This window comes from Natator depressus, chromosome 9, assembly GCF_965152275.1.
Source record: "Natator depressus isolate rNatDep1 chromosome 9, rNatDep2.hap1, whole genome shotgun sequence".
NCBI classification, from domain to species: domain Eukaryota; kingdom Metazoa; phylum Chordata; order Testudines; family Cheloniidae; genus Natator; species Natator depressus.
In genome coordinates, this window is record NC_134242.1 from 48,011,248 (window position 1) to 48,030,779 (window position 19,532).

Genomic DNA, 19,532 nt, shown 5'->3' on the forward strand with positions numbered 1-19,532 from the left:
GGTTTCTGCCAGACAAAGGATATATTCACCTGTCTGCCCCGGTTCACATGTAAATTTAAGCATTGTAAGCCAACACAATGGAAGCCCCGTTTGCATACAAAGTCAGCACGAGGATGTGAAGTCACCATGCAGTCAGCACACCAATGAATAAGCCACAAAGATCATCTTGACTCTGGGGACAGACAATGACGTTGGGGAATATAAGGGAATGCAAAAAGACACCTATTTATCCTGCACCTGAGAAAGTAATCAGTTTGATTTACAGTCATGAAAATGGGATCCCAACCAGCCTTAGTTGGAAACTCTGCAAGCAAGTTTTGGGTGAGATTCATAGATTCTAAGGCCAAAGGGACCATTGTGATCACCTAGTTTGACCTCGTGTATAGCACAGGCCATAGAACTTCCCCAAAATAATTCCTAGAGCAGATCTTTTAGGTAAACGTCTAGTTTTCATTTAAAAATGGTGAGTGATGGAGAATCCACCATGACCCTTGGTAAATTGTTCCCATGATTAATTACTGTCAACTTTAAAAATATACTTCTTGTTTCCGATCTGTATTTCTCTAGCTTCAACTCCCAGTCATTGGATTGTGTTATACCTTTCTCTGCTAGACTGAAGAGCCCATCATGAAATATTTGTTCTTCATGTAGAAATAGACTGTAATCAAGTCACCCCTTCACCTTCTCTTTGTTAAACTAAATAGATTGAGCTCCTTGAGTCTGTCATTAGAAGGCATATTTTCTAATCCTTTAATCATTCTCATGGCTCTTCTCTGAAGCTTCTCCAATTTATCAATATCCTTCCTGACTTGTGAACACCTGAATTGGACACAATATTCCAGCAGTGGCTGAACCAGTCCAAATACAGAGATAAAATAACCTCTCTAGTCCTACTCAAGATTTCCCTGTTTATGTATCCCAGGACCTTATTAGGTATTTGGTCACAGCATCACACTGGGAACTCATGTTCAGCTGATTATCCACCAGGATCCCTAAATCTGTTTGAGTCACTGCTTCCCAGGATAACATTCCCCATCCTGTAAGTATGGCCTGTAGTCTTTGTTCCTAAATATATACAGTAGACCTCAGAGTTACAAACTGAACCAGTCAACCACACACCTCATTTGGAACCAGAAGCACACAATCAGGCAGCAGTAGAGACACACCCCACACACCCCCAAAAGGGGCAAATACAGTATGTAAACTACTAAAAAATATTAAATAGATTACATTTAAAAAAAAAAAGTCTTGACAAGGAAATGAGACTGTTCCTGCACTTGTTTGATTTAAAATAAGATGGTTAAAAGCAGCATTTTTCTTCTGAATAGTAAAGCTTCAGTGCTATATTAAGTCAATGTTCAGTTGTAAACTTTTGAAAGAATAACCATAACATTTTGTTCAGAGTTACCAACATTGCAGAGTTACGAACAACCTCCATTCCCGACGTGTTCATAACTCTGAGGTTCTACTATACATTTACATTTAGCTGTTAAAAAATGCATATCATTTGCTTGTGCCCAGTTTACCAAGCAATCTGGATCAAACTCTGTCAGTGACCTGTCTTCTTCATTATTTACCACTCCCCCAATTTCTGTCTCATCTGTAAACTTTATCAGTGAATGATATTTTCCTCCAGTTCATTGATTTAAAATGTTAAATAGTGTAGTGCCAAGGACCAATCCTTGTGGGATCCCACTGAAAACATACCTTCTTGATGACAATTCCCCATTTATAATTAAATGTTGAGACCTATCAGTTAGTCAGTTTATAATCATTTTAATGTGTAACATGTTCATTTTTTAATCCAAATGTCATGCTGTACCTAGTCAAATGCCTTGCAGAAAGCTAAGTATATTACATCAATGCTGTTATCTTTATCAACCAAACATGTAAACTCATCAAAAAAAATATCAAGTTACTTTGACAGGATGTGTTTCCCATAAGCGCAGATGATTTGCATTAATTACATTACCCTTCTTTGGTTCATCATTAATCAAGATCAGACTGCTTTTGGACAGATGGTTAGCATGTTAAAGTTTAGTCTCTAGAAAGCATATATTGATTTTGTTTTATATGTCATCCTTCTGCTTCCAGTATCCTTACGATCTCATAAATCTTAGCCTTTTGTGACAAACTTGTGTTTGTTTTCCCTATAAATCTATCTCAGTGCTGTGATGTTATATGGGAACTATTGTCAGTAAACCAAACAAGCTGGTGTGTACACTGTCCCCTTGTGAATAGCAAACTTGGTATTTCTGTGAGTAGGCACTGATGGGCTGGATATCACAGGGGAATACTTCAAAGCTCAGGGAGTGGGGTGCACCTACTGCTAACCTGCAAAGAAAAGTGAGGTCTAGCATTGCCCTCAGGACATTGCTTGGGTAGCTAGCAGGCTGTTGTTGTCAGGCAGCTGACACCCAGTTAAGCACCATCAAGTCTCACACTGGAGGCAGGGCGGGCAACAAAGTTACTCACAGTCTTGGGCACCCTGAAAGAGCACCGCAGTGGGAATACAGCATCTGTTGATAACATGGAGCAATCTCATCTAGATTTAGAATCATGGATGTGCTTTCATCTTTGGAACACCTTAGGAATTAGAATCCCCTACAGAAACTTCATTCATACAAGAGCTGCTAGCAATGGCGTTATGCCATATTTTAAATAAAGAATACTTGAATATTTTCCCCAAAAAGCAGTTTTATGCTTATTTTTTTGCATTGGAAATATACTGTCTTCCTTGGGTCTGTTGGATGTAGATTGAGAGCTTTCGCAGCCCTTAAATAAAGGGGTTGGGATGCTGAATATTTAACAAAGAAAGTTTTTTCCCCTAAAATAGCTATATAATTCAGAGGTTTAAACAGTCTAAATAACAATCATTTCCCCCGCTCAATCAGTTGTACCAATTTTTCTAAGGGAAACAAGTTCTGAGTATTTTTACATTAAGAAAAAAAACAGAAGAAGGAACTTTAAAAAACTTTCCAGTTTCCATCATATACAGTAACTCCTCACTTAACATCGTCCCTATTAACATTGTTTTGTTGTTACATTGCTGATCTATTAGATAACATGCTCGATTAAAGTTGCACAATGCTCCCTTATAACGTTGTTTGGCCTCCTGCTTTGTCCACTGCTTGCAGGATTCTCTGGAAGAGCAGCCCATCTTCATAGGGGCTTGGAACCAGGGTGGGCCAGCAGCCCCCCTATTAGTGCCCCTAAGTTCCCTGTGCTGGGCAGTTCAGGTGTCCCTCCCACTGCTGCCCTGCTTCTCCTGCCCTCTGCCTTGGAGCTGCTCCTGGGAGCCTCCTGCTTTCTGTGGAGGGGGGAAGAATTGTGCTGATGTCAGGGTGTCCTCTTCCCCCCCGCTCCTCCACAGAGGAGGTGAGGAGGGACACGACAGGGCTCAGGAGGGAGGGAGTTTGCTGGAAACTGCTGTTCTACTTAAAAGGGCAGCGTACTTAAAGGGACAATGCTCGTCTCTGTTTCTCTCACACGCGCACACACAGTGTGTGTCTCTGTCGCACACACATGGAATCTTCTCAGGCTGGTGGCAACTCACTGACTGAAGCAAGGCCAGGGAAGAGGCAGCTATTTGGGTGGGGTCTGCTGGGGTTGGGTTGGAGGAGGTGGGGAAGGAGAGAGATGATCTCCCAAGCTTTCCTCTGTATTTCCAGAAGCAGAATTTTGGCCCTGTAAAGGGCTGCAGACAGACACTTGTTATGGGAGTTGGTTACATCTAAGATTACCAGTAACTGAAAGCTATTAAAGAAAAAATGTACTGTCTCTTCTGTTGGTGTGCTTTCTGCATTTGACTATACAAGAGACATATTGGAGCTGGCTATACACATATACAGAATTAGGCAGTTTTTCTAGCTGAAACTTTTGTGTGGCTTTCACAGAAAAAGTAGGTATTTTACTCTTCCAAAATCTCCTAGTCTAGTACTGACAAAACTTTATTTAGCTTAGTTTGGGACATAAAATAATTGCACTGTTGATGCAATTGTGTGTAAACCAGAATGAACTTTTGTCCCAAAATTATTTTTCTGCATACGCTGAGAAAGAAACTGTGCAGACAGGTAAATACATCAAGAATAAAAGATGTGGGAAAATGCCAAAACTGTAGAGGCACTGGAGTGCCTTTGGATTAGGGATGGGTTTTGTTTTTCACTTAGTCAGGAATTCAGTCTCAGGCTTCATTCTCTGTCTTTAGAGAAAAATGCAGAGTACTCTATCCAAATTAACAACACACAATCTGTGGGAAATGGTTACATTTTCTGGGGATTTTCAACTAAAATATGTTGCTTAATTAATCTTGACTCTAAAAAAACGGGACCTTGAAGAAATTTCTTCTCTGTTTCACCTTTTTTCATATCCCTTTAGGGAAAGTATGAGAGAGGAAGAAAATCACCTATATTTTTCTATCAGTGAAGTGCTGTTGCAGCTTGGAACTCACACTTCACAGTCTCCTTTTTCAGGACACATCCTATCTGTTCATCACTGGCCCTGATGTAGTCAAGTCGGTTACCAATGAAGATGTTACCCAGGAACAGCTTGGGGGAGCAAAGACACACACTGCAGTATCAGGTGAGAGCTGATGATTTTACTTCGTTAGCGTATGATCCAGTTTTCCAAACTGAATGAATCAGCAGTTTCAGCATAGATGTTAGAACTACTTTTTCTCACTAGGAGCCCCCATGTGAAATTCTTCACTAAAGGTTATGGGGTTTGAGGCACTGGATTTTGGGCACTGAATAATAGTAATTATTTTTGCACTTTGTAGTATATCCATGGAATAACAACTACTAGAAGTGCATTGAAGGTTTTAAGCAAGAATAATATGATGTTTTCACACATGAGGGGGAGTTTGTATATATTTTCAAGCCTTTTAAGTCATTTTAACTCAAGACTATAGTGTTTTACTGCATTATGGTAGCAAACCTGTGGCTGAATTTGCCATCCCTTTCCAGCATTTCTTTTCATTCCCTTCTAATGCTTCTCTTGCTCTTTTGGAACAAAGTTACCTATGCGACTTCTTGACTTGGAGATGACTTTAAAAAAAAAAAGAGAGAGAGACTAAACAAAATCTGACTAGCAGGAGATGTATGGCTGTGAAAGTCTACTTTTTTGTTTAAAGAAAGAATGCTGAAACAAAAAAGAAATGTTGCCATAGTTACAGTTGAAGCTAGTTCTTCATTTTAGGCTTAATTTTGTCCCCCTTTCTAGCTTTGAGAAAACTGAATTAAACCCATGTGAACATGTCTGTGTGAGATGATGCTAGAGTTAGGTATTTTAAGGGAAGCTAAGGGGATGTTGGACAAAGTAATTTTTGGGAGGTGTGGTTATTAATATTTTAATAAAATTATCCATTCTTAGAAATTGTCAAGTCTCAGAAGCCTTTTTCTGGCTCATATCTCAGCAAAGACTTGGCATAGCTCCAAAACTGTCTTATTCTGTTGGCCTCTGTGAGGACTGGTGCCTTTAGCTAATTTAGTGGAGTTGGTTTGGTCAATCATTTACTTACTAAAAGTAAGTCTGTGTGAACACTCTGCATCCCTGAATGGGGCCCAGACAGGCCTCATGGCCTTGTAGACTTTATAAGGCTCAGATCAGAGTAGGCTGTCCATTTGCAGAGGAAGGGGAATGTTAAGCATAGGAAGGAGGGAATGTGGTATGCATGGAATGTGAGGAAAGGGGTATATAGGGGTGCTTATGGGTATCACTGCAGACATTTACCATTTCTACTGCATCCATCGCTGTAGTATCTAGGCATTAAATACACCAACAAAGCGTGAGGAGCAGTATCAATTGGTGTCTGGGAATGGACAACTTTTTCCACACCTCAGTAGTCTTTCCCATGAGTAGGAATATTCATAGGACACTTGAAGATGAAATGGAGATTACATACCTGTAACTGGAGTTCAAGATGAACTCTACATAGTCACACTTCCCCAACTACCTTTCCCCACTTCCTCACAGTCCTGCTTACCAAAGAACCTAGGATTAAAGAGGAGAAGGAACTGCGGGGGATGGAGCACTCATGCCCCTATATATCCTTGCTATGCAATGTTCTGTGTTCACTATGAGGCCGAGGAAAGCGCACGAGTAACTGCTGGCAAGAGTTCTACCATTCAGGCTGTACTGGTCAAAGCCTGGCATGAGTGTACGTGCAGAGTCCATCTCAAAGAACTCTGATTACAGGTGAGTAACCTTCATTTGGGTCTAATACAACATCCTGGCGTCTAACCACAATGGGCTTCAAAAAGTAGTAAAGCTATTTTTTAAAATACAAAGATAAGGAGAGCTATCCAGAGCTGTCAAGGAGGAAGATTGACATGCTTAGATGCTTCTCAGACACTTCAGCCTTACTGGAGTTGAAAACTTGATGGCTCTGCTGGCTTCAAAAATGTTGATATGGTTGATGACTTCATTGACGTGTGTTAGAAAATCCAAATGGAAGCCTTGTAAAGTAGTATTATTTTGGCTTTTTTCTCCAGGGGTCGCACATAGAGCCTTTGAGAATGATGTAGATGCTTTGCTCAATCTCAGGGAGTTCTTTAATTACCTACCTCTCAGTAACCGTGATCCAGCCCCAGTTCGCAAATGCCATGATCCTAGGTAAGTGAGGGGCTTGCACATGATCTCTCAGACGTTGATGTCAGTTTAATGTCATGTGTTTTTCTGGCAGTGTGAATACAAGGAAATGAGCATCTTGCAGCTGGACTTCTGATTTTGGCCTTCTTCACTGATTAATTCCCTCTTCCAACATGTATGTGCGGACTTGTTTAGGAAGTTTTATATGTATACTTTGTTTAGCAGTTTTATAAATCATTGTCCCTTAGCTACCAGAAATACAGTATTAACCATTACAAAAATGAACTGATCAGTCACTGTTTACAGATTCATCCTGTGTTCCTGTCAGGCAGGAATAAGTTATAGGACAAACCTTTTTACCCAGAAACAATATCTCCAGGATGATGTGTTTTCTTAAACAGGAGGACATTTCTGCCTTTTCTGATATTAACAAACCAAGAGAGTCTATTATACTGATTAATATTCTGAGAAGTTTGTCACATGTTGTTTGTAGTCTTTTGCCATGTATGAACTCGATGAGTAAATTTTCCATATCAGTAGAATCCCATGTGGATTTTGTTTTTTTTAAACAATTACTCTAATATTGGGCAATTTATTTTTTTCTGTGAGAGGCTACCAATAATCTTGCAGCTACTAACAGATGAGAGCTTAATTCTCTATTTCCTAGACTGGGATCCATTTCCACTAGCAAGCCTCAGAAGGATTACCACATGATCTGTGTAATAAATGTTCAATAGTTTGTAATATGAGGTTATGAACTGCATCTCAGTGCTCTAATAATTTGACATGTACAACATATATGCATAAAATAACCTTTTTTACCAGAAATTTCTCCAACATTTCTTGCCATCCATATTTTTTAATATTTGCTATTCAATGGGTACACCAACATCTTAAATTAATTTTCTCATATAGTGCTATGAATCAAGATCGCTGGTCTTTTTCCCCCAAATCTAAGCCCATTTCTCTGAGGTAATATGTCTGCCTAAATCCTTGTCCTGTTATATATACGGATATTTTCTTGCAAGGAAAATTGTCAGTAAATGCTATTAAAATTAGTTTTCTCTATAAAAGTTTATTTACAGAGCTGAGAAATATAGGGTTTTATTCTATCCTCATTGAAGTCAGTGAAAAAGCTCCAATTGACTAGCTTTGATCAGGGCCATAATACCTAAATTGAAAGTACTCATCTCATGGGAAAGCAGGCCAATAAAAATTGGTGTTGTTTTCTAAAGGAGTTAGAAGACTCTCTCTTTAGTAAACAATCAGTCAGCCATGAATATTCCATTTCTCTTCCACTCTGAATAACTCTAGTTCATTGTTTGTGTTAAAGTCAGGACTATAGGCAAAAACTAAAGGGAGGCTGTCACTGCCTCTTGGTGCGATCTTTCGAGGAGTCTCAGCCGCTCTTCACTGAACTTCCTTAGTTTATCTTCAATCCGGTCCCTAACTGGACCCTCAATCTAATTAAGTCTATCAGCCCTCCAATTGGAGGGCTGGCAGTCTCCCTTACTCTGCTGGCTGTTTTCTTGGTGCGGGGCTGTTTTCTTTGTTATCCTTGGCCTTTCTGCGTCCCTTTCCTTCTCTGTACTCTCCCCTTTATAGCAGGTCTTGTTTACTCTGTTGGTTGCAGCTGTGGGTGCCTGCCTCCATGATTGGCAGTTCTGGCAGCTGCATGGGGGATGTGATCAAGCTGCTTGCTTGTAAACAGGAAGAACTGTTCTCCCCCTCTGTCTACGCTCAGTATGAGGTTTATAGACCCCCATTACAGAGGCCCTTGCCAAAGGGTGCCTACAGATTTCTGGAGGTGTAATTTTATTAATCCTTGATAACCTAGAAATGTTACTGCAATTTTCTTGGTCAATAAAAACTAGTATTTGCCTAGATTAGAGTGCCTCAACCAACAACTGCCTACAGTTGGCTGGTTTGATAGTACCATATTACATTTGGAGCAGCTGGTCCATTCTGCATAGTGGGTCAGTAGAAAGCTGCACCCATTCTCAGCCTTCTCTTACTTGTATAATTCTAACAGCGTCCTCTGGATAACTGCTGGAGTTTTATGATTTGAAGAAGGCTTTGAAACAAGACCAGTATCCTGGGCTAAAAGTTCGTTTTATTGATGGCTATTCTCTCTCACCAAGAGACTGTGGTATTCCTCCAGCACTCCAGAGCTCTGTGTATTTCCTGGAGTGATGGTTTGATGTTTCCATTGTACAGATCCTCTAGGTTACTTGAGATTGGATTCTAAGTATCTTGCAGAATTTTTTACCCATTTATACCCAAACATTTTCTGACAATTGATATCTCTGAGTCTGTTAAATGTATATCTTATTTTAGTTTTAGCATGATTTAATTAAAACCAGTTGCTTTCTTCAAATTAAGGATTTCTTTAGATAATCATTTTAGGGAAACATTTGGGTAAAATATAACAGCCACATGACAAGCTATTTTACTGTGTATTCCTGCCAGTTTTATTCCATTAATAAATGAATTCTCCCTTGAGCAAAAGACTTTGCGGCCAGTGGAGAAAGCAAAGGAGAGTAGTCCCTTCCCCCCCGTCCCCACCCCCTTGCATAACTCAGACAGGAACATCGTCAGCCCATGGATTTGCATTACTGCTTTAGGGCTGATATAAAGAGGAGTAATGTTATTTATTTTAATTTAGACAGGTTGACTAGAGCTTTGTATGGTTACAGGCAACTTTTTCCTCACCGGTGATTCTCTCCCTTCCCCTTCCCACCCTCCAACTGTGTCCAGCCCAGTGATTGGGGAGACAAAAATGAGAAGACTTCTCCCCTTTCCCTTGAAACATGTTCTCCTGCTGCTGCTCCTTCCCACTTAATACTTCCAAAACCAAACTATTTTCAGTCTCCCCGCACCCTACTGTCTCTTGGTAGCAGCTGGCTCCTGTGTTACTGTGGCCAGCAGAGCCCGCAGCAGACGGAAGATATACAGGTCCTGTAGTCCTGCAAGAAGCCCCCCCTCCGCTGTTCTACATCTTAATGCACAAGTAACCAGGTTAAAACTAAGGAATTTTTTTCTCTGTGTTTGGAAGGCTTGGCTGAAGATGCCAGCATACAGATAGTCTTGCCAAGCAGACCCCAATGGGAGGAGTTACAGGTGTATGTCTTCTGTATGGAAATTAATCTCCTTTTGTGCATACTCATGTCATTTTTAATTACTTTGCATTTTGTCTGAAGTAACCGCTTCGTTCCTGAGCTGGACACAGTTGTCCCAATGGAGTCTACTAAAGCCTATGATATGGTCGACATTGTACATTCGGTAAGCCTTCTGTTCTAAAAAAAAAGTATTTGTGACAAATTATTAAATGGCTCAAAATGCTGGAAGCAAACTAACAGAATGCCACAGGAGACCTACTTACAGTTAACTCTGTCTTCACAGTAGCCATTCAGATAATTCTTTCTCCATGCATTGATCATAAATCCAGAGGTAACAAAAATTGCAAAAATAAGGAATCTAATGTATGAAAGGAATTTTAGATTTGGGATTTGTCTTTAGGACTCATTTTCCTCTTTCAAATGTTCATCCATCACATAGAAGGAAGACAGTATTGTTCAGGTTTCTTTTCTTAAAAAGTGGTTGACAGTCCCCAGATAAAAAACTGGAAAATAGTACACCTTACTGCACTTATCTTTTTATTTCTCTTAAGTGTTTAAATAATGCTGTGTGTTTTACTGTTTTCCTTAATTTAAAGGGAAACAAACTTTATTTGGTGATTCCAATCTATTCGTAGAAATTTGAATTAAAAGAATTTTATTAAGTTTACAAAGTCAAGCACTCAGAAGTTTGGAAATACCAGAATTAAAGTTGCATGGAATGAGGTACAGGTGTCCTGTGGAAAAAAATAGTATGTGATGTGATGTGATATAATGCAGATGTAGCATTAAGGTTACTTGAGCAATATTCATACTGGAGTTTTGTAACTTTTTTAGTGCTTTATTTTGCAGTCTTAATGTTCTTAACATATTTTTCACGTTTAACAAAAAAATAAATAAAGCGATTTGTTACAATCTCCCCTGCAAGTCATCATCAGGGTTTGAATTTTGCACCTCCAGATTCATGGCACAGAGCTCTACCACTTGAGTTAAATGTTTGCTGTAGTATGCTGTTATCCTCTGTGGACCAGCCACAAGGAGATAGTGTGCAACACACTGAAGCAGTGGGTTTTATGTACAAGAATAGCTCAACTGTACTGGCAGCGTGCCTTGGCACGTAGATTTTCAGATTTTCTGAGAGGCAGTTTAGAAAAAGAGGTGTGAATTGGCTCTTCCATATTAGGGTATAGTCTCAGGTTTGACAGAAGTGACATTGTCCACTCTCTAATGAGCCTGTAAAATAGGGGGTGAGGCTGATATTTGCCTGCCTGCTAAAGTAGAGTGTATGTGCATGGACTTATTAATATTGGTCTGTGGAAAAGCTGAAACCGCAGAAATCATGTTCTAATTCAGGGGTTCTCAAACTGGAGGTCTGAACCCCTCAGGAGGTCACGAGGTTATTACGTGGGGGGTCACGAGCTGTCAGCCTCCACCCCAAACTCCTCTTTGCCTCCAGCATTTATAATGGAGTTAAATATATAAAAACATGTTTTTAATTTTTGGGGGCGGGGGTCGCACTCAGAGGCTTGCTATGTAAAAGGGGTCACCAGTACAAAAGTTTGAGAACCACTGGTCTAATGGCTCCCAGCATTTTCCTCTAATCAAATAGTATTCTGATGGGGGAAAGCTTGAGTAACAGGATGCATTTTTATCTGGCAGTTCAGCTGTGGGGTGCTGCTTCAGAATAGTGCCAGAGGCTCAGTGGGGTCTGGGAGCATGTTCAGTGTGGGTGGAATGTTCTGAATATTAAGGCACAAACCTCATCACATTCTGCTGCTAGAGCTAAAAGCTTGGCCACGTGGGGTGAATTGTCATGGGGGTAAGCAAAGGACTTATCCTCCTGCCAAAATTCAAGCACCTGCTCCAAAAGAGAGGATGGGATTTTCACAAGTGCCTATGTGAGTTAGAGAGAAAAGTCCAACTAATTTTCAATAGGACTTGTGCTCCTAGGCCAGGTGCTGCTGAAAATCCCACCCTGAGGCACAGAGCTGTTTAAAATATGGTCACATATTTTTGCATTATTATTAGCTGTCTGTCCTTTACCATGTACTCAGAAATAGCTGAACTGTTTTTACTTAAACTTAACAAAACATTCTGAGGCAGAGATCAAGCATGGAAAACTGCAGCCTGAATGATTGGTAGGCAAAGTTATTGTAAGCAACTGAAAACAGGGGGTCATGATAAAGTGTTAGGAACCCATCATATAGGTATCACTACGGCGGTGGGGCACAGAAGGTAATTGGGCTATGAGGGAGGTTTGAAGAACCTTCCTTGCCTGTCCCTGTAGGTGATAAAAGCAGAGCATGGCTGAGAATTGCTTTTCAGGGAGACAGCCCTGTCTTGTTTCTCTTACTGTCTCAGTTAGATAGATGCCATTGACATAGTATGTGCTGCTTCTGTGCAAATAAAATCAAGTCCCAGTTCTGCTCTGTTATGAGCCTCTTACATCCTGTGCAATCCCAATTACTTTGATGGAATTACACAGATTGCTTGTCAGGGGAGAGCATGATGCACTGATCCTCACAGATTAAGCAAAATGCTTTGAATTCATCTGAGTTAAGTATTAATGTGTTGCAAATTAGAAAAGTGCCCTTATTACAGCGGAATCCTTTGAAAGGTTTGTTTTGGTGTCATGCTGAAGGAGCACCCTGATAGAATATATTCAAAAGTAAATGCAGCATCAAAAACATATTGACATATGCATTTGTAAAGAAGAGAGATTTATTTTTTAAAACCTTCTAATTCCCAAGCAGTTTTTTTTTCCTCTCTCTGTAACATTGAGATTGTTGTAGCTCCCAGCATCTACCCCTGAGGATTCTGTCCAAATCTCATTCTTGCAGATTGTTGACGAGAGGGAATTCTTTGAAATCATGCCCTCCTATGCCAGGAACATCATTGTTGGATTTGCAAGGATGAATGGAAGAACTGTTGGAATACTGGGTAATCAACCCAAAGTGGCATCAGGTAGGAACTAGGTGCCTGGTGCTGGGAATATATATTTCTAACAAAAGGGTGTTTGTAAGCTGCCTGCTAATTGTGTTTTGTTTATTATGCACATTGTGAGGACATATGTCACCATAGTAACTAGGTGTACTTTGAGTGTCTAAAAGTTGGGTCTATGATTCATTTTCCCCTAAAAGTTTAATAGTAGAATAGGTTTTGTGGTAGGACTAGCATTTTATGTCACATATTAATGATCTGGAAAAGCAGGATAAACAGTGGCAAAATTTCCAGATTATGAGCCTGAATAATTTTGTGTCAAGATTAGAGAAACCAATGAAAAACTTCAGTGGGACTAAGCAAAACTAGTTAGACGGGCAGCATAGCATGATGACAGATAAAATTCCATGTTGACCAGTGTAAAATGATTTATATTGTCTGGAATAAAAACTATTCTCAACTGCTACCACTCAGAAAAGACAACTAGTATCTTTCTGGTCAGCTCAGTGAAAACCTCTGCTCAATGTGCAGCTAAGGATGCATAATAAATGAGAAGATACTACTGAAAGAATTCTAAATCCATACTATAAATCAGTAGTACCTCATCACATGGAATATAGTGTTTGGCTTCTTAGCCAAACAGACACAGCTAGGATTGCCAACCCTCCTGCTTTTGCCGGGAGTCTCCTGGAATAACGCTTTATCTCCTGGAGGCTACCTCAGCCAAACCGGGAGATTTTGGGCACTAAAAGTCCGGTGGTGCAGCAGAGCTAAAGCAGGCTCCCTACCTGCCTTAGTTCCACGCCACTCCCAGAAGCAGTCGGCATGTCCCTGAGGCCCTGGGGGAGGGTTTCCTCCCAGAACCCACACCCCATCCTACACCCCAGCCCAAAGCACGCACCCTGCACCCCCTCCTGCACCCAAACGCCCTCCCAGAGCCCGCACCCACTCCTGGACTCCAACCCCCTGCCCTGTATCACCAGCCTGGTGAAAATGAGTGAAGGTGGGGAAGAGCGAACAAAGGAGGCAGGGAGGATGGAGTGAGTGGGGGGCGGGGCCTCAGTGAAGGAGCAGGAGACCGGCCTGGCCTTCGGAAGGGGTAGGGCATAGGTCTTTGGCTGTGCGCGATTAGACAGTTGGCAACCCTAGACACAGCTGAAAGAGAGGATTCACAGGCAGCCAGCGAGAATGACTAGGGACACAGAAAAACTGCCATCTGAAGAATGAAAAGATTAGAACAATTTCGTTTAGCAAGATGACGAATCTGAGGGACATGATAAAGTTATATCAGATAAACAGTATGGAGAGGGCAGTTCAGGTGCTTCTAGTCCTCTTTTCTCACAGTAAACAAAAATGGGAGCATTCAGTGAAATCAATAACCAGAAAACTGAAATCTGATAAATGTAGTGCTTTTTTACATAACACACAACTAGCCTGTGGAGCTTATTGCCATTATAGCTATATATAATTAATTGAGGTCAAGAGCTTAACAGACTTTAAACATTTTGTTTGATAATAAGCACATCTGAAGTTACCATAGTAAGGATTCTTTTTAAAAGATGAAAAAATGTTGAAAGGCTATAAACTCTTGGGTTTCAGGGCATACATTAATCTGTAACTAACTGATGGGGATTAGCCCTTATTTCCCTTGCATATTTCTCTGAATCTCTCTAGTACTAGCCATAGGTTACTGTTACTGGATTAGAGAGAACCTTGGTCTGAGCTGGTATGGGAATTCTTAAGTTACTTTGAAGGGAGTTTTGTTCCCTGTATTAAATGAAGTTGTCTCTATGTGGTAAATTACATTTGAGACAATTAGATGGTCGTATGGCTACCCATGGTGGTTCTTTTTCTGAAGAACAACTTGATCAAATACAAACATTTGCTAAGTTAAATTGCTATCATACTGTTACCTGAGAAAATTAGCAGGTTTTACTGCTATTTTGCTTTTGATTCAATAGTTTTAATTTTGGCAAAGATGTTTAAAAGCTCAAGGCTATCTCTGTTCTGTATCAGTTTTGTATAGTTAAATAAAATATATAAATTTTATTTGTTTTTTGGCATGGAAACAGAAAGAGAAACTTCTTGGAGTGTTTTAGAAGGAGCAAAGACATAATAGCAGAGCTGGTCTTAGGAAAGAACCTTGGATCAAGTGATCACAGGTTGATTGAATTTAAATTAAATGGTAGGATAATTAAAACAAGGTCATCAACTATGGTTTTTAATTTCAAAGGGCAGACTTTCAGAGATTAAGGGAATTAGTTAACGAAGTCCGCTGGACTGAAGAGCTCAAGGACTTGGAATTTCTTCAAATCAATTATACAAAAACTATCTGAAATTTTCATCCCAAGAAAGGGGGAAAAACTTGAAGGGAAAGGCTCCAGGCCCAGCTGGATGAATAACCACCTCAAAAAGGTTATTAGAAGTAGGCAGAGAGCCAATAGGGAATGCACAGGGGGGTTGATTAGCAAACATCATGGAGGTTAGCAATTCTCACTTTATTCCTACATTTTCTAAAGTCAAGCTGCATTAGCTGTTGCCAAGGAAATTAAAATAAATAATATTTTTTTTAGTTATATAAATAAACAGAATAAAGAAGGATGAGGTTGGGCTGCTATGCAGTGTGAATGGGAAGGGGATAAAACTAAAAACTAAAATGAATACTTTGCCTCAGTTTTCAATAATGATGATAAATGTGGAATATGTATATGGATGCAATACGGCTGATGGAAATGAGCATCTAGAAATGAAAATGACCACATCTGAGGTAGAAGAAAAATTTAGAGCTTAATGCACTCAAATCGAGGTGGGGACTAAATAACTTCCATCCTAGAATACTGAAAGAACGGGCACATGAGATTGTTAGTCCAGTAGCAAGGATTTTTAATAAATGTATTATTTGGGGGTAGAACCATGTGACTGGAGAATAGCTAACATCATACCTCTATTTAAGAAAGAAAAGAAGAGTGATCTGGGCAATTGCAGACCTGTTAGTCTGACCTCAGTAGTATGCAAGGTTTTAGAGCAAATTGTGAAGGCAGAAATAAATAACATCATAGAGGTAAATGGTAAAAGGGATGTAATGCGACATGGTTTCACCAAAGGTCAATCATGCTAGACTAACTTGAGTTCCTTCTTTGAGAAACTGACTGACTTTTTTTTTTTTTTTAGATAAAGGAAGTGCAGTATATGTAATATACCTGGACTTCAGTAAAGCATTTGACATGGGACCCCAGGGGAAATTATTAGTTAAATTAGGGAAGATGGGGATCAGTAAAAGCATTGTAAGATGGAGAAGGAATTGGCTAAAAAGGAGAAGACAATGGGTTATGCTGAGAGGTGAACTATTGGGCTGGAGGGGAGTTATTAGTGGAGTTCCTCAAGGATCGGTCTTGAGACCAATCTTATTCAATATTTTTATTAAAGACCTTGGTTCAAAAAAGTATGAGTGTACTAATGAAATTGGGTTATGAAACAAAGTTGGGAGGCATCGTCAATGCAGAGGAGGATCAGAGTATTATACAGGAAGATCTGGATAACCTTGAAGACTGGAGTGATAGAAATGGAATGAAATTAAATAGTACAAAGAGCAGGGTCATGCACTTAGGGTCCAATAATAAGAATTTGTGCTACATCAGCTGGAAGTGACAGAGGATGCGCGAGACCTGGGTGTGAGAATCCATCATAGGGTAACTAGGAGCACCAATATGAGGCTGTAAAAAGGCAAATGTCCTCTTAGGATGTATCAGATGAGGCATTTCCAGTAGAGAGAGAGACTTATTAATACCTTTGTACAAGACACGGATAAGACCTCATCTGGAATACAGTGTACCGTTCTGGTCACCCATGTTCAAGAAAGTTTAATTTCAAGTGGAACAGGTGCAGAGAAGACTTATTAGGATGATCAGGGTAATGGAGAGTCTGTCTTATTAGAGGAGACTGGAAGATCTTGACTTGTTTAGTGTAACAATAAATACATTAGAGGGGTAAATACCAGGGAGGGTGAAAAGCTTTAAGCTAAAGGACAGTGTTGGCACAAGAACAAATGGATATAAACTGGCCAGAACAAATTCAGGCTGGAAATTGGAAGAAGGTTTCTAGCCCTCAGAGGGGTGAGGTTCTGGAACAGCCTCTTAATAGGAGTTGTGCAGACAAACAACTTAATTAGTTTTGAGAGAGATCTGGACAAATTTTTGAGTACAGTTGTTTGACGGAGTTATGTGTGAAGTGGAGGTTAAGGCTCAACAGTTGTAGGGCTCATTTCTGGTTTATATCTTATGTTCCTAAAGTTCAAGCTTCAGGGTTTCAGCTGGCTACATGCAGAGGTCAGGAAGGGATCTTCTCCCCCTTGCCCTCTGTATTCTGGGAGATTTTTTATCTCCTTTCTGTGAAGCATCAGGTATGATCATGATTGGAGATGGGACTCTGCATGGGGTGGGCTAGGGCTCTCAGATGGTACCTAGCATTCTCTCTCGGGTGCTTGGCTTGACTGGTTCTTGCTCACGTGCCCAGGATTTAACTGATTGCCATATGTGGGGTTGGGAAGGAATTTTCCTCCAGGTCAGATTGGCAGTGACCTTGGGGGAGTTTCACCTTCCTCTGTAGCATGTGAGCATGGGGCACTTGTCAGAATTATCTGGATATAATTAATGGACCACTTCACCTGGAATGGTCCCTTAGACTGTATCTAACTACTTATGCTAAACTATCAGTTTGATTTTGTATTTAGCTGTGACACCGAGTGCCATTCCCAGGCCTGAAGACAAGTGCTTGTCTAGCTCAGCAACAATAAAATATTACCTCACCCACTTCGTGTCGCTAATATCTGGGACTCACACAGCTAGAACACTGCAGATATCTCACTTAATTATTTCCCTGCAATTGCAGGGGCCTCAAGCACTAGTGCATCTCACTCCCTTGTTTTCTCTTCCTGTGGATCTTCTAGTTTGGTATTATTTCAGTTGTTGAGTTAGTGTGTGGGTCCTGGGTAGTGGTGGTGGCCTGTGACATACAAAAGGCCAGACTAAATGATCTGGTGGTCCCTTGTGGCCTTACATTCTGACTGTATGAACTGAAAATGCTGGTGTTGCTATATGTGTCAGTGTAAATTTGTGGTTTTACACTGGATGTGGAGACATACGTATAATGGTTAATGATGAAGTTATCTAAGGTTTATGGCAATGAAGAGAAAAAAGAATACAAAAATACTTTTAAATGGTACTGTTTGGATTGTAAGCTCTTTGGGGCAGAAACTATCTCTCATAGTATTATACAGCACTTACCACAACACAATCACAATCTGATTGAGGCCTCTCTGTGTGGTTGCAATGCAAAGAAATAATATGAAATGAATACAGATAGAATACATGTCACATTCTTAGTGTTAAAGTAGTACAACCCTGTAGCATGTTATATTATTATGGGAGAATATCCCATAATATTAAAAGCACCTAGGTCTCTCTAACTTTCAGTTAGAGTTAGGTGTTTTAAATTTTTTTATCCATGACCTTGAAGTGAAGTGAGGGGGGAAACATCATGAACCAGACAAACAATAGTCCTCCACAACTAGAAATACAGAAACAGGAATAATTTGGATGAAATACAAGATAATACAGCCAAACTATAGAGTGAGATCCTGGTAGTACCCTGAATACACTGTCAGAAGGTTAGAATTTATTAGAACAGTTTAAAAGCCCCATAAAATATGTCGTCTTCTCTGTTTTTGAACACTAGGGTGTTTAGACATAAATTCTTCTGTGAAGGGAGCCCGTTTTGTTCGATTCTGTGATGCTTTCAACATTCCTCTGATCACTTTTGTGGATGTTCCTGGATTTCTGCCAGGTAGGCCCTTCATATTTGTAACTCCCTATGATTGGGGTGGGAGGGCAGTTGGGCTAGAATATTTAATACCATTTCTCTTTGTTTCTTTATCGAAAGATTTTATTTGTTTCTTCTATTATCAGGCAGGGTGTGTTCATCCCCTGCAGGTGCCAGAGCAGTTGCAAAGCCATCATGCAGGGCTCAGCCAAAGACTGGCTGCTTCCTTGCAAGCACCCCATCGCAGCTAGATCAGAAGTTATTTGCACTTCACTTGCTCTGCATTTCCTTGTTGTTTTGAGATTCCAAGTACCTCAAAAAGGGCTCAGCTGTAGTGTTCCTACTCTGCCTTGTGTTAAGGTCGTGCAGAGCTGCACTGCCGCCTCAGGAGGTGTGAGAGGGATTGTTCCTGCAAAGGTGCAGTTGAGAGCAAACCCACTGCATCACCTATTAGTTATCTTGACTGGTGATGGGGGAGAAAGGGCCAGTGCCCCTAGGAGGGAAACCTATGGGGTGTGAATTCCCGGTTGACCGCCTGTGTCAGAACAGCTGCAGTATGTGCTTCCAGCAGTTCTAACTCCTCAGAGTCCTGATAAAAGAGAGACTTTCAATCTCTTTCCCCTTTGGGGAGGGGGACCTTCCCCTACTACATACTGTTACCCTGGGGTATGCCAGGCTCTCTGGGCTTCAAGCGGTGTGTCTCTTGCTGGGAAGCCATCCTGGTCAATGATGGGCATTCCTGTTGTATCTGCTGCTTGGGAGAGTCTCATATCCCACAAAAGCACTCCATCTGCACTGCTTTTAAGCACAGGGCAAGAAAAAACCAGGAGCTAAAACAGACTCTTAATGATGGAGTGTTCCCTCCAACCAGCCTCAGATCCAGGCCAGGAGACGACCTCCTCCCCCACCCACCAACATCAGTGCTGAGCGAACACAGTGCCCTGTAAACTTTGGCACATTTACCTTAGTCTACCTGAGGTCAATCCACAGAGAATACCCACAGAAAACTGAGTCATTCCCACAGACAGATGCCACCTCAAAAAGGCCTTGGTCCCCACAGAACAAGACCCC

General features: G+C 40.6%; 1 protein-coding gene across 2 annotated transcripts in view; it reads left to right on the forward strand.

Annotated features, from left to right (window-relative positions):
* Window positions 1-19,532, forward strand: part of PCCB (propionyl-CoA carboxylase subunit beta) — an 85,499-nt gene that overhangs the window by 28,024 nt on the left and 37,943 nt on the right. For both annotated transcript variants that reach the window (XM_074964077.1, XM_074964078.1), the window contains exons 7-11: window positions 4,473-4,581; window positions 6,492-6,612; window positions 9,789-9,870; window positions 12,545-12,668; window positions 18,378-18,485. In XM_074964077.1, coding sequence (XP_074820178.1) covers window positions 4,473-4,581; window positions 6,492-6,612; window positions 9,789-9,870; window positions 12,545-12,668; window positions 18,378-18,485 — 544 coding nt within the window. The remainder of the gene's footprint in view (window positions 1-4,472; window positions 4,582-6,491; window positions 6,613-9,788; window positions 9,871-12,544; window positions 12,669-18,377; window positions 18,486-19,532) is intronic.